This window comes from Rhopilema esculentum, chromosome 16 (assembly GCF_057945365.1).
Source record: "Rhopilema esculentum isolate cy_ngs chromosome 16, ASM5794536v1, whole genome shotgun sequence".
Lineage (NCBI taxonomy): Eukaryota > Metazoa > Cnidaria > Scyphozoa > Rhizostomeae > Rhizostomatidae > Rhopilema > Rhopilema esculentum.
In genome coordinates this window covers 11,126,729-11,142,711 of record NC_142830.1, presented here as the reverse complement: position 1 = coordinate 11,142,711, position 15,983 = coordinate 11,126,729, and the positions used below count along the sequence as shown (strand labels likewise).

Here is a 15,983-nt window from a genome sequence, read left to right as displayed (position 1 = left end):
TGCAGTTTCAACTTTCGCTAAATTTTTTTGACACAAAATTTGCTTTGAAATTACCAGCAAAGTCGAATAAGAAATACTCCGAATTGTTTAGTGACATTGGGGGGGGGGGGGGTATCTTTCTTAGTTTGATTGAATCCGTACTGCGGTGTTTGAGAGGATCAAGGACTGTATTTTGTAGGACTTTTAGGCTGAAGGTAAACTTTAAACATGTATAAATTTAAACATGTAGTGTAAGCGATGATGAAGATGTATGAAAAAGATAGGCACTGCTCTGTGCGTAAATATGCATTACTTTTTGAAAAAAATCTTCTTTCCGTTTCTAGAAGCAACAAAAAGGCCAAACACAATTGTGGGTAATTGTGCCTTGAAACGTTTGTGCTTCATTCTGCTAAAAAACCCTAAACTAATGATGGTTTGAAATTTGCTATAATAACATTATGATATCTGCAATGATAAATGTTACAAGCCCCACCCAGAGTGATTAGAGTTTGAAATTGGTTACCTGGGTTATGTCAACCCGAAAGACCTCGTTTTGACAACTTGGTCGGCTTCCGTGTTGCTCCAGCCAAATCTGCAAAAGAAATTTCGATCGTCTTGCTTTCATTGAAAGAAATACATGAATACATGTTTTTCAGAAGTAATCGAGAAGTCAGCATGGGTAAGTGCCAAGCATAATTTCTTTTCGACAATCACTATAGTTGCATAATGAAATTTAAAGATTGCTAGGAAAAGCGGTCACATACTCAAATAAGTTCCAAAATGCCCAAGAGAACTGTTTTCGTAGCTTCGTACTGTCTAATGTTTTGGATCACAGCTACAATTATCAGAGGTGGCCATGTTATGAAAATGCATATCGACAGCTGGGACCATTGAGACTTAATTGAAAGCATTATCTACGTCTTTGTTTATTAGATATGCGTCCCACTTACAGCCTGGGGTACTGGTATGGAATCAACATGCCAATTCAAATCAGAACCAAGAGGGTGCAGACACGCTGTTAATATGAACCGTGGATTTTCTAGTTTTCATAGTTATTACAGGGTCTTAACTGCTATTGTTCTTGGGGAGCTTGTGCGCTCCAAAAAATGAAAAAAGTCCTTTGTTTGACAATGAACAATGCCTTTCTTCCTATTGTTTTCAAACAGTGCACCCCGCATCCCCCCAAAAAGATCCTTTCCTTACTATGGAACGTTATTACACTTTTTAGAATTATCTGGACATGAAATCTGGGATATGACAAGCAGGATCTTCAGCTACGGTCAAGCTATTGAATCCATTTACTGAATTTGAAATTGTTGTTTGAAGGGCATGATGGTTATGAACGGCGCAAGGAGTTTTGATGGTTAAAAGACTTCCGTTATAATGCACGTATTCACCTCAGTAACCCGTTACTTCTCAATTCTTCAGAGCATAAGAATTTCTCAACACGTTGAAGGCTAATTTTAAAAATCGCTCGTAAAATTATATGATTTACTCTTTTTCATAGGCATTTACAGCAAAATGACAAAGAACACGCTCATTTTTGTCACACTTACGCTACTACAGCTAGCTTTGCGAGCCATATCTCAAGGTACTTTTAATTTATATCTACTGTGAGTACATTGGCCTAGCAAATCATGATGATGCGACAAATATATTTATAGATCTGTTCGGTTTATGTTGCCTTTGCTAATTACAGGCACCGCGTCCTCCACTTGGCAAATATTAAGTAATAAACTACCAGTAAAGCATCTTTTTATACGGTTTTAGCCCCCCTCCCCCACTTTTTTTAGACCCACCACTTTTCTCAACACTCTGCGGTGCCTGTAATTCCTGGCCAGATCTCTGATATTGAAATGCAAGAAATGTTAGACACGTCATCACAGTATTCGCATCTAACCAACAATAGCGCAGATCTTAGCTTACATTTATTCGATTGGGCTTCTCCAATATGGACAAGCGGCCCAAGGCTGTCATGCCTCCTAACCTAATATACAGTAATATTGTAAATCACAGTCAAATTGTCGGATAGAATATATTTAGTAGCTCGTTGCTCAACTCGGTAAAAACTGTATGACTCTATCATTTTTAGAGTCAAACTGTCGATTCTACGATGCCTCTTGTGCAGATTGCATTAGCGGTGGAGCTGACTGCGTTTGGTGCTCAGACGAGGTAGATTTTGCAAACAGTATTAAATCTATCAAAACCATGATCCTATGAGAGGAGACACGATTTGTTGCACTTGCATGCGGAAAATGACCGTGCTAAGTACAGAAGCATTTCCTTTCTCTATGTACAAATTGGTGTTCAAAAACGTTTTTGGACCCTTTCTGTCGGGTTGATAGAATGATGGTAAACTTTGGCTTTCTTGGAAGTCTGCTTTCATTTTATGTAGAATAACCTCTAAATGATTGGTAATATAAAAAAATTATCAGGTATTCGCATTTTTATAGACGTTCATAAAGCTGGACAAAAGCAGGAGGAGATGTGACAGCACCAGTGTGATGGGAAAAATTTGTACAAACAAAACGAGCCCTTCGACGAAAGTAGATGTGGTAAGCAATGCTGTTTGTTGCTTTGGCATTCGTATTTCTATTGAGCAGCGTCAACGGAGGGAAGCAGGAGATCACAGGAGCAGGAGAGCAAGGGAAGAGTTATCTGCTCGTTCTAGGGCGGATCGAGTCTAAAAATCTTGCTTTTTCTTTTCAATTTTTGCACTTTAATGTATATCAAGGAAAACATGAACTCGGCAATACAGTAGGAGAAATTTTCAAAAACACATTTGATCCCTGTGATCCAGATGTAATTGAAGTGAATTGTTAACATTGTGGCTGCCACCGTAAGGTCTAAAAGCAGTTTAACGATTCCTTAAACATATTCTAAGGGGTTTACATTGGTGGGCCAGGCCTTTATTATCAGGAAAATTGAAGCCAATAGTCAAATGTCTTAAACAAACGAAAGTCACTGGAGCTAGAAGGGCGATTGCCCCACAGTTGCGGCTAAAATCGTCATTGGTGATTCACATCTACCATTAGATATTTTCAATGCCAAAATATATAAATATGTTTTGATCTCATGCCGTTTTGTACATTCGCAGCCTTCAAGTAACAAGCCCTTAGGGCCCAAAGTCCAAGTGTTTCCCCAAAAAGTTGTTCTAACTCTCCGAAAAGGTATCACTACAAATTTGACTTCTTGTATTCTCATTCATTGAAAATTTATATTCTTCAGATACTAACCGTGTTGAAGAAAACATTAATTTTATAATCCAAGTAACAATATGATCCTCCCTAACTTTGTCGATTTTTTAAGGTTATAGGACTAGGTAATCACTTATACGTCAATATACAGGTATTTCTCTTGACGTGACATCCTTTGTAATAGATTAGTCGTTGGTTGTCTTTTGCAACTGAACATAAGTACTATTCATGTTTCTCACTTCCTTTGCTGAAGCTTTGTCTTACTTTTTTCTGGATTTTAAAACGTCATTTTCTTCATCTGCAATGATTTTTGACTATCTAATTTTTACCTAACAGGCCAGCCGGGGAGATTTGATATAAAAGTGAAGCCTGCAAAAGATTACCCAGTAGATCTTTACTATCTTATGGATTTGTCTTATTCAATGCACGACGATTTGACAAACTTAAAGAATCTTGGAGCTGGAATTTGTAAGTTAGATCTTTAAATATTACTGTGAGCTCTTATTCTTTGTGGCAATTTTACTGAAAAACTACAAAAACTTTGTTCAGATAGCATCTTGCATTACGAGGGAGAAAGTTAAAAGGAAATATCTAACAACAAACAGTGCAAAAGCGGATATCCCAAAGCCCCAAATGATCAAAACAGTCTTTCTGCAACCAAACTTTGATGAAAGAGGAGTTGCTTCATTTTCCTGCTACAATGCCTGCCAAAAGTACTTGGAACACCCACCAATTTACGCTGCATTTGATATCTTTCATTCCTTTCATGAAAAAAATTTGCTACTTCCGCCCCCTTCCCCCTCAAACAATGTTGATGATTTAGAGAAATATCATAAAAGAAGCGCAAAAGAAAGTGCTTCCTAAAATCCTAGTCCGTTTGATAGTAAACCAACATTGTTCCGTGGGGGAGAGGGGGATGATTGGTTTTGACCTTGGAAATTGATGTCAGTGTTCCAAGACTTTTGGCAGGCATTGTCTGAAAATTTTCTCGAAAACAGCAATCTGCGATATCAAAACATTGTGCTACCCTAGGGTTTTCGATGGTGCTGATCTCAATGCTACTAATGAAAATTCGAAATTTTCACTCTTTACCCAGTTAAAAGGGGGGGGGGAGGGGGTTTGGACTCTGAACGATTGATATAGTAGATATCCGAGTATTGTTATTTGTTACAAAAAACATTCTACTGATTTTTTCCGTCAATATCATTTAAATCATTATTGAATACAAGTATTTTGTGCAGAATTCGATCATCGGTTTAAGAAAACTATCAATTTTCAAAGGAAAAACAGTATAGTTTAGTGCTTTTGAAAAAGTGTTTTTTTTGCTTAAAAGTCCCCTTATTTATGGTTTAATTGTTGATGAAAAAACAAAAAAATTCATGAGAATGTCTACAAACTATGCATGATATAAATAATTGCGAACAACATGCTGGTGAGAAACTGTTCAAATGGCTCAATTTTATCCACCATAACCCTCCCAAAACCATCTACGAATTTAATAAATTTGCTTAGGCTATGCTCCTTCGCATTCACATGTGGCAACATGGTAGCGCTCATAGACACCCCATTCCCTATTATTTTCTATCTTCCCTTGTCCCAGTAATTGGAAAATGGTTTGTGCCAATTATAATTGTTCGTTTTCCATTGTTAAAGTATGCTTGGAATTGAAAGAACGCTCCTTTCCTAATGGGCACGTGATGTAGTATGAAAATGCCTATTGCCAATGGTTACCAACGGTCTACAGCCACGGTCTACACATTTAAAATGTTCATAAAAATCGTATTTTTCAAAGAAAGTAGACGAAACCTCGTCAGTAGGTGTGCATGGCTGGTATAAAAAATATTGTAGGTTTTCAGATCGATACAAGTTGTAAAACTGAAGAAATTCAGGAAAGTGTCAACGGTCTACACTTTCTGAGAATTGAATTTGAAGTACTCTAGATCTTATTCTCCTTTTGAGTGTAGACCGTGGGATTCTCGTCATATTTTGCCGTTTTCTTCATGGAATTCATACAAAGGTTAATTTTATCTTTGAGGGGTATTATTATACACCTTTTGGGTGAATTTGGGGGCAAACATCCCCCTGACAAGTCAGAAAATTGCGAAGAAACAGCCACGGTCTACACAACGGTCTACAAGCGTTCATTTCCGAGGGTGAGAGTTGCCTTGCGGGGCCTTGTCCTTCACATCGACGCGCGCTACATTCGATGAAATAATATATTTTGTTGTGGCAAATGTCACGCAAACAAATACAGCAATCAATTAACGATGAAATAATCTGCCTTGCGCTTTATGAAGACAAAAGTAGCAGGTAGAGTCTAACTTAAAGGCCATTTCGGCAATGCAGTAACAGTAGGGAAGAGGGCTTTCTTTGTAGTGCTTCTGGACCAAGCATTTAGGAGCGCAGGAAGGCGAGTGGATGTCAGTTTTATTTCAGTTCCCTTACCAACCAACATGGAATAGTAGATCAATCAGTTGGGAACTCTGATGTGGGAAACACGGGGTTCCTTTCTACAATTTAGGTAAACACTCTGAAATTTGTCATTTGGGCACTGAATTGCACAACAAGGGCCTATATGAATGACAACTTGTAAATCCGTGATAAAAGGAGAGCAACTACCCGACATAATTCTCAAATACGACCTTATCTATAATTAGAAACATGAAACAGAGGAATCGATGTCACTTTTATAAAATTGCATCCTTTCCATTTTTAGATTATTTTCTAGCTGCCACTCATATTTGTCTCCTTCATCTATCCCATTATTTCTTAGACAGCCATCTGGCTACGAGCCTTTGAAAAGATTCAAAATACAATCTTGATCTTATTTATTGGAAATCGATTTTGATTTTAGCAATTTTCACCTTAATTGAAATATGGCATTTAGTTTTATGGGGGTAGCTTACTCCCACCCCCGAAAAGAGACAATACCCCCATATCTCCTTATCGGTAACACGTACGATGTTGAAAATGGCAGAAATGGAATCAGCACCATCAAAAACCTATAGGAGGATATTGGTTTTGGTGGAATATCTAACAAGCTTCAAAATGAAATTCAGACAATGCCTGCCAAAAGTACTTGGAACACCCACCAATTTACGCTGCATTTGATATCTTTCATTCCTTTCATGAAAAAAATTTGCTACTTCCGCCCCCTTCCCCCTCAAACAATGTTGATGATTTAGAGAAATATCATAAAAGAAGCGCAAAAGAAAGTGCTTCCTAAAATCCTAGTCCGTTTGATAGTAAACCAACATTGTTCCGTGGGGGAGAGGGGGATGATTGGTTTTGACCTTGGAAATTGATGTCAGTGTTCCAAGACTTTTGGCAGGCATTGTCTGAAAATTTTCTCGAAAACAGCAATCTGCGATATCAAAACATTGTGCTACCCTAGGGTTTTCGATGGTGCTGATCTCAATGCTACTAATGAAAATTCGAAATTTTCACTCTTTACCCAGTTAAAAGGGGGGGGGGAGGGGGTTTGGACTCTGAACGATTGATATAGTAGATATCCGAGTATTGTTATTTGTTACAAAAAACATTCTACTGATTTTTTCCGTCAATATCATTTAAATCATTATTGAATACAAGTATTTTGTGCAGAATTCGATCATCGGTTTAAGAAAACTATCAATTTTCAAAGGAAAAACAGTATAGTTTAGTGCTTTTGAAAAAGTGTTTTTTTTGCTTAAAAGTCCCCTTATTTATGGTTTAATTGTTGATGAAAAAACAAAAAAATTCATGAGAATGTCTACAAACTATGCATGATATAAATAATTGCGAACAACATGCTGGTGAGAAACTGTTCAAATGGCTCAATTTTATCCACCATAACCCTCCCAAAACCATCTACGAATTTAATAAATTTGCTTAGGCTATGCTCCTTCGCATTCACATGTGGCAACATGGTAGCGCTCATAGACACCCCATTCCCTATTATTTTCTATCTTCCCTTGTCCCAGTAATTGGAAAATGGTTTGTGCCAATTATAATTGTTCGTTTTCCATTGTTAAAGTATGCTTGGAATTGAAAGAACGCTCCTTTCCTAATGGGCACGTGATGTAGTATGAAAATGCCTATTGCCAATGGTTACCAACGGTCTACAGCCACGGTCTACACATTTAAAATGTTCATAAAAATCGTATTTTTCAAAGAAAGTAGACGAAACCTCGTCAGTAGGTGTGCATGGCTGGTATAAAAAATATTGTAGGTTTTCAGATCGATACAAGTTGTAAAACTGAAGAAATTCAGGAAAGTGTCAACGGTCTACACTTTCTGAGAATTGAATTTGAAGTACTCTAGATCTTATTCTCCTTTTGAGTGTAGACCGTGGGATTCTCGTCATATTTTGCCGTTTTCTTCATGGAATTCATACAAAGGTTAATTTTATCTTTGAGGGGTATTATTATACACCTTTTGGGTGAATTTGGGGGCAAACATCCCCCTGACAAGTCAGAAAATTGCGAAGAAACAGCCACGGTCTACACAACGGTCTACAAGCGTTCATTTCCGAGGGTGAGAGTTGCCTTGCGGGGCCTTGTCCTTCACATCGACGCGCGCTACATTCGATGAAATAATATATTTTGTTGTGGCAAATGTCACGCAAACAAATACAGCAATCAATTAACGATGAAATAATCTGCCTTGCGCTTTATGAAGACAAAAGTAGCAGGTAGAGTCTAACTTAAAGGCCATTTCGGCAATGCAGTAACAGTAGGGAAGAGGGCTTTCTTTGTAGTGCTTCTGGACCAAGCATTTAGGAGCGCAGGAAGGCGAGTGGATGTCAGTTTTATTTCAGTTCCCTTACCAACCAACATGGAATAGTAGATCAATCAGTTGGGAACTCTGATGTGGGAAACACGGGGTTCCTTTCTACAATTTAGGTAAACACTCTGAAATTTGTCATTTGGGCACTGAATTGCACAACAAGGGCCTATATGAATGACAACTTGTAAATCCGTGATAAAAGGAGAGCAACTACCCGACATAATTCTCAAATACGACCTTATCTATAATTAGAAACATGAAACAGAGGAATCGATGTCACTTTTATAAAATTGCATCCTTTCCATTTTTAGATTATTTTCTAGCTGCCACTCATATTTGTCTCCTTCATCTATCCCATTATTTCTTAGACAGCCATCTGGCTACGAGCCTTTGAAAAGATTCAAAATACAATCTTGATCTTATTTATTGGAAATCGATTTTGATTTTAGCAATTTTCACCTTAATTGAAATATGGCATTTAGTTTTATGGGGGTAGCTTACTCCCACCCCCGAAAAGAGACAATACCCCCATATCTCCTTATCGGTAACACGTACGATGTTGAAAATGGCAGAAATGGAATCAGCACCATCAAAAACCTATAGGAGGATATTGGTTTTGGTGGAATATCTAACAAGCTTCAAAATGAAATTCAGACAATGCCTGCCAAAAGTACTTGGAACACCCACCAATTTACGCTGCATTTGATATCTTTCATTCCTTTCATGAAAAAAATTTGCTACTTCCGCCCCCTTCCCCCTCAAACAATGTTGATGATTTAGAGAAATATCATAAAAGAAGCGCAAAAGAAAGTGCTTCCTAAAATCCTAGTCCGTTTGATAGTAAACCAACATTGTTCCGTGGGGGAGAGGGGGATGATTGGTTTTGACCTTGGAAATTGATGTCAGTGTTCCAAGACTTTTGGCAGGCATTGTCTGAAAATTTTCTCGAAAACAGCAATCTGCGATATCAAAACATTGTGCTACCCTAGGGTTTTCGATGGTGCTGATCTCAATGCTACTAATGAAAATTCGAAATTTTCACTCTTTACCCAGTTAAAAGGGGGGGGGGGAGGGGGTTTGGACTCTGAACGATTGATATAGTAGATATCCGAGTATTGTTATTTGTTACAAAAAACATTCTACTGATTTTTTCCGTCAATATCATTTAAATCATTATTGAATACAAGTATTTTGTGCAGAATTCGATCATCGGTTTAAGAAAACTATCAATTTTCAAAGGAAAAACAGTATAGTTTAGTGCTTTTGAAAAAGTGTTTTTTTTGCTTAAAAGTCCCCTTATTTATGGTTTAATTGTTGATGAAAAAACAAAAAAATTCATGAGAATGTCTACAAACTATGCATGATATAAATAATTGCGAACAACATGCTGGTGAGAAACTGTTCAAATGGCTCAATTTTATCCACCATAACCCTCCCAAAACCATCTACGAATTTAATAAATTTGCTTAGGCTATGCTCCTTCGCATTCACATGTGGCAACATGGTAGCGCTCATAGACACCCCATTCCCTATTATTTTCTATCTTCCCTTGTCCCAGTAATTGGAAAATGGTTTGTGCCAATTATAATTGTTCGTTTTCCATTGTTAAAGTATGCTTGGAATTGAAAGAACGCTCCTTTCCTAATGGGCACGTGATGTAGTATGAAAATGCCTATTGCCAATGGTTACCAACGGTCTACAGCCACGGTCTACACATTTAAAATGTTCATAAAAATCGTATTTTTCAAAGAAAGTAGACGAAACCTCGTCAGTAGGTGTGCATGGCTGGTATAAAAAATATTGTAGGTTTTCAGATCGATACAAGTTGTAAAACTGAAGAAATTCAGGAAAGTGTCAACGGTCTACACTTTCTGAGAATTGAATTTGAAGTACTCTAGATCTTATTCTCCTTTTGAGTGTAGACCGTGGGATTCTCGTCATATTTTGCCGTTTTCTTCATGGAATTCATACAAAGGTTAATTTTATCTTTGAGGGGTATTATTATACACCTTTTGGGTGAATTTGGGGGCAAACATCCCCCTGACAAGTCAGAAAATTGCGAAGAAACAGCCACGGTCTACACAACGGTCTACAAGCGTTCATTTCCGAGGGTGAGAGTTGCCTTGCGGGGCCTTGTCCTTCACATCGACGCGCGCTACATTCGATGAAATAATATATTTTGTTGTGGCAAATGTCACGCAAACAAATACAGCAATCAATTAACGATGAAATAATCTGCCTTGCGCTTTATGAAGACAAAAGTAGCAGGTAGAGTCTAACTTAAAGGCCATTTCGGCAATGCAGTAACAGTAGGGAAGAGGGCTTTCTTTGTAGTGCTTCTGGACCAAGCATTTAGGAGCGCAGGAAGGCGAGTGGATGTCAGTTTTATTTCAGTTCCCTTACCAACCAACATGGAATAGTAGATCAATCAGTTGGGAACTCTGATGTGGGAAACACGGGGTTCCTTTCTACAATTTAGGTAAACACTCTGAAATTTGTCATTTGGGCACTGAATTGCACAACAAGGGCCTATATGAATGACAACTTGTAAATCCGTGATAAAAGGAGAGCAACTACCCGACATAATTCTCAAATACGACCTTATCTATAATTAGAAACATGAAACAGAGGAATCGATGTCACTTTTATAAAATTGCATCCTTTCCATTTTTAGATTATTTTCTAGCTGCCACTCATATTTGTCTCCTTCATCTATCCCATTATTTCTTAGACAGCCATCTGGCTACGAGCCTTTGAAAAGATTCAAAATACAATCTTGATCTTATTTATTGGAAATCGATTTTGATTTTAGCAATTTTCACCTTAATTGAAATATGGCATTTAGTTTTATGGGGGTAGCTTACTCCCACCCCCGAAAAGAGACAATACCCCCATATCTCCTTATCGGTAACACGTACGATGTTGAAAATGGCAGAAATGGAATCAGCACCATCAAAAACCTATAGGAGGATATTGGTTTTGGTGGAATATCTAACAAGCTTCAAAATGAAATTCAGACAATGCCTGCCAAAAGTACTTGGAACACCCACCAATTTACGCTGCATTTGATATCTTTCATTCCTTTCATGAAAAAAATTTGCTACTTCCGCCCCCTTCCCCCTCAAACAATGTTGATGATTTAGAGAAATATCATAAAAGAAGCGCAAAAGAAAGTGCTTCCTAAAATCCTAGTCCGTTTGATAGTAAACCAACATTGTTCCGTGGGGGAGAGGGGGATGATTGGTTTTGACCTTGGAAATTGATGTCAGTGTTCCAAGACTTTTGGCAGGCATTGTCTGAAAATTTTCTCGAAAACAGCAATCTGCGATATCAAAACATTGTGCTACCCTAGGGTTTTCGATGGTGCTGATCTCAATGCTACTAATGAAAATTCGAAATTTTCACTCTTTACCCAGTTAAAAGGGGGGGGGGGAGGGGGTTTGGACTCTGAACGATTGATATAGTAGATATCCGAGTATTGTTATTTGTTACAAAAAACATTCTACTGATTTTTTCCGTCAATATCATTTAAATCATTATTGAATACAAGTATTTTGTGCAGAATTCGATCATCGGTTTAAGAAAACTATCAATTTTCAAAGGAAAAACAGTATAGTTTAGTGCTTTTGAAAAAGTGTTTTTTTTGCTTAAAAGTCCCCTTATTTATGGTTTAATTGTTGATGAAAAAACAAAAAAATTCATGAGAATGTCTACAAACTATGCATGATATAAATAATTGCGAACAACATGCTGGTGAGAAACTGTTCAAATGGCTCAATTTTATCCACCATAACCCTCCCAAAACCATCTACGAATTTAATAAATTTGCTTAGGCTATGCTCCTTCGCATTCACATGTGGCAACATGGTAGCGCTCATAGACACCCCATTCCCTATTATTTTCTATCTTCCCTTGTCCCAGTAATTGGAAAATGGTTTGTGCCAATTATAATTGTTCGTTTTCCATTGTTAAAGTATGCTTGGAATTGAAAGAACGCTCCTTTCCTAATGGGCACGTGATGTAGTATGAAAATGCCTATTGCCAATGGTTACCAACGGTCTACAGCCACGGTCTACACATTTAAAATGTTCATAAAAATCGTATTTTTCAAAGAAAGTAGACGAAACCTCGTCAGTAGGTGTGCATGGCTGGTATAAAAAATATTGTAGGTTTTCAGATCGATACAAGTTGTAAAACTGAAGAAATTCAGGAAAGTGTCAACGGTCTACACTTTCTGAGAATTGAATTTGAAGTACTCTAGATCTTATTCTCCTTTTGAGTGTAGACCGTGGGATTCTCGTCATATTTTGCCGTTTTCTTCATGGAATTCATACAAAGGTTAATTTTATCTTTGAGGGGTATTATTATACACCTTTTGGGTGAATTTGGGGGCAAACATCCCCCTGACAAGTCAGAAAATTGCGAAGAAACAGCCACGGTCTACACAACGGTCTACAAGCGTTCATTTCCGAGGGTGAGAGTTGCCTTGCGGGGCCTTGTCCTTCACATCGACGCGCGCTACATTCGATGAAATAATATATTTTGTTGTGGCAAATGTCACGCAAACAAATACAGCAATCAATTAACGATGAAATAATCTGCCTTGCGCTTTATGAAGACAAAAGTAGCAGGTAGAGTCTAACTTAAAGGCCATTTCGGCAATGCAGTAACAGTAGGGAAGAGGGCTTTCTTTGTAGTGCTTCTGGACCAAGCATTTAGGAGCGCAGGAAGGCGAGTGGATGTCAGTTTTATTTCAGTTCCCTTACCAACCAACATGGAATAGTAGATCAATCAGTTGGGAACTCTGATGTGGGAAACACGGGGTTCCTTTCTACAATTTAGGTAAACACTCTGAAATTTGTCATTTGGGCACTGAATTGCACAACAAGGGCCTATATGAATGACAACTTGTAAATCCGTGATAAAAGGAGAGCAACTACCCGACATAATTCTCAAATACGACCTTATCTATAATTAGAAACATGAAACAGAGGAATCGATGTCACTTTTATAAAATTGCATCCTTTCCATTTTTAGATTATTTTCTAGCTGCCACTCATATTTGTCTCCTTCATCTATCCCATTATTTCTTAGACAGCCATCTGGCTACGAGCCTTTGAAAAGATTCAAAATACAATCTTGATCTTATTTATTGGAAATCGATTTTGATTTTAGCAATTTTCACCTTAATTGAAATATGGCATTTAGTTTTATGGGGGTAGCTTACTCCCACCCCCGAAAAGAGACAATACCCCCATATCTCCTTATCGGTAACACGTACGATGTTGAAAATGGCAGAAATGGAATCAGCACCATCAAAAACCTATAGGAGGATATTGGTTTTGGTGGAATATCTAACAAGCTTCAAAATGAAATTCAGACAATGCCTGCCAAAAGTACTTGGAACACCCACCAATTTACGCTGCATTTGATATCTTTCATTCCTTTCATGAAAAAAATTTGCTACTTCCGCCCCCTTCCCCCTCAAACAATGTTGATGATTTAGAGAAATATCATAAAAGAAGCGCAAAAGAAAGTGCTTCCTAAAATCCTAGTCCGTTTGATAGTAAACCAACATTGTTCCGTGGGGGAGAGGGGGATGATTGGTTTTGACCTTGGAAATTGATGTCAGTGTTCCAAGACTTTTGGCAGGCATTGTCTGAAAATTTTCTCGAAAACAGCAATCTGCGATATCAAAACATTGTGCTACCCTAGGGTTTTCGATGGTGCTGATCTCAATGCTACTAATGAAAATTCGAAATTTTCACTCTTTACCCAGTTAAAAGGGGGGGGGGAGGGGGTTTGGACTCTGAACGATTGATATAGTAGATATCCGAGTATTGTTATTTGTTACAAAAAACATTCTACTGATTTTTTCCGTCAATATCATTTAAATCATTATTGAATACAAGTATTTTGTGCAGAATTCGATCATCGGTTTAAGAAAACTATCAATTTTCAAAGGAAAAACAGTATAGTTTAGTGCTTTTGAAAAAGTGTTTTTTTTGCTTAAAAGTCCCCTTATTTATGGTTTAATTGTTGATGAAAAAACAAAAAAATTCATGAGAATGTCTACAAACTATGCATGATATAAATAATTGCGAACAACATGCTGGTGAGAAACTGTTCAAATGGCTCAATTTTATCCACCATAACCCTCCCAAAACCATCTACGAATTTAATAAATTTGCTTAGGCTATGCTCCTTCGCATTCACATGTGGCAACATGGTAGCGCTCATAGACACCCCATTCCCTATTATTTTCTATCTTCCCTTGTCCCAGTAATTGGAAAATGGTTTGTGCCAATTATAATTGTTCGTTTTCCATTGTTAAAGTATGCTTGGAATTGAAAGAACGCTCCTTTCCTAATGGGCACGTGATGTAGTATGAAAATGCCTATTGCCAATGGTTACCAACGGTCTACAGCCACGGTCTACACATTTAAAATGTTCATAAAAATCGTATTTTTCAAAGAAAGTAGACGAAACCTCGTCAGTAGGTGTGCATGGCTGGTATAAAAAATATTGTAGGTTTTCAGATCGATACAAGTTGTAAAACTGAAGAAATTCAGGAAAGTGTCAACGGTCTACACTTTCTGAGAATTGAATTTGAAGTACTCTAGATCTTATTCTCCTTTTGAGTGTAGACCGTGGGATTCTCGTCATATTTTGCCGTTTTCTTCATGGAATTCATACAAAGGTTAATTTTATCTTTGAGGGGTATTATTATACACCTTTTGGGTGAATTTGGGGGCAAACATCCCCCTGACAAGTCAGAAAATTGCGAAGAAACAGCCACGGTCTACACAACGGTCTACAAGCGTTCATTTCCGAGGGTGAGAGTTGCCTTGCGGGGCCTTGTCCTTCACATCGACGCGCGCTACATTCGATGAAATAATATATTTTGTTGTGGCAAATGTCACGCAAACAAATACAGCAATCAATTAACGATGAAATAATCTGCCTTGCGCTTTATGAAGACAAAAGTAGCAGGTAGAGTCTAACTTAAAGGCCATTTCGGCAATGCAGTAACAGTAGGGAAGAGGGCTTTCTTTGTAGTGCTTCTGGACCAAGCATTTAGGAGCGCAGGAAGGCGAGTGGATGTCAGTTTTATTTCAGTTCCCTTACCAACCAACATGGAATAGTAGATCAATCAGTTGGGAACTCTGATGTGGGAAACACGGGGTTCCTTTCTACAATTTAGGTAAACACTCTGAAATTTGTCATTTGGGCACTGAATTGCACAACAAGGGCCTATATGAATGACAACTTGTAAATCCGTGATAAAAGGAGAGCAACTACCCGACATAATTCTCAAATACGACCTTATCTATAATTAGAAACATGAAACAGAGGAATCGATGTCACTTTTATAAAATTGCATCCTTTCCATTTTTAGATTATTTTCTAGCTGCCACTCATATTTGTCTCCTTCATCTATCCCATTATTTCTTAGACAGCCATCTGGCTACGAGCCTTTGAAAAGATTCAAAATACAATCTTGATCTTATTTATTGGAAATCGATTTTGATTTTAGCAATTTTCACCTTAATTGAAATATGGCATTTAGTTTTATGGGGGTAGCTTACTCCCACCCCCGAAAAGAGACAATACCCCCATATCTCCTTATCGGTAACACGTACGATGTTGAAAATGGCAGAAATGGAATCAGCACCATCAAAAACCTATAGGAGGATATTGGTTTTGGTGGAATATCTAACAAGCTTCAAAATGAAATTCAGACAATGCCTGCCAAAAGTACTTGGAACACCCACCAATTTACGCTGCATTTGATATCTTTCATTCCTTTCATGAAAAAAATTTGCTACTTCCGCCCCCTTCCCCCTCAAACAATGTTGATGATTTAGAGAAATATCATAAAAGAAGCGCAAAAGAAAGTGCTTCCTAAAATCCTAGTCCGTTTGATAGTAAACCAACATTGTTCCGTGGGGGAGAGGGGGATGATTGGTTTTGACCTTGGAAATTGATGTCAGTGTTCCAAGACTTTTGGCAGGCATTGTCTGAAAATTTTCTCGAAAA

General features: G+C 37.8%; 1 protein-coding gene across 1 annotated transcript in view; it reads left to right on the top strand.

Moving 5' to 3' along the window:
- Positions 1 to 510: 510 nt before the first annotated feature.
- The window catches only part of LOC135682273 (integrin beta-PS), a 32,687-nt gene continuing 17,214 nt past the window's right edge, over positions 511 to 15,983 (top strand). Inside the window, exons 1-6 of the mRNA XM_065197088.2 lie at positions 511 to 658; positions 1,487 to 1,570; positions 2,072 to 2,151; positions 2,433 to 2,534; positions 3,077 to 3,149; positions 3,513 to 3,644. Coding sequence (XP_065053160.2) covers positions 625 to 658; positions 1,487 to 1,570; positions 2,072 to 2,151; positions 2,433 to 2,534; positions 3,077 to 3,149; positions 3,513 to 3,644 — 505 coding nt within the window. The 5' untranslated portion in view covers positions 511 to 624. The remainder of the gene's footprint in view (positions 659 to 1,486; positions 1,571 to 2,071; positions 2,152 to 2,432; positions 2,535 to 3,076; positions 3,150 to 3,512; positions 3,645 to 15,983) is intronic.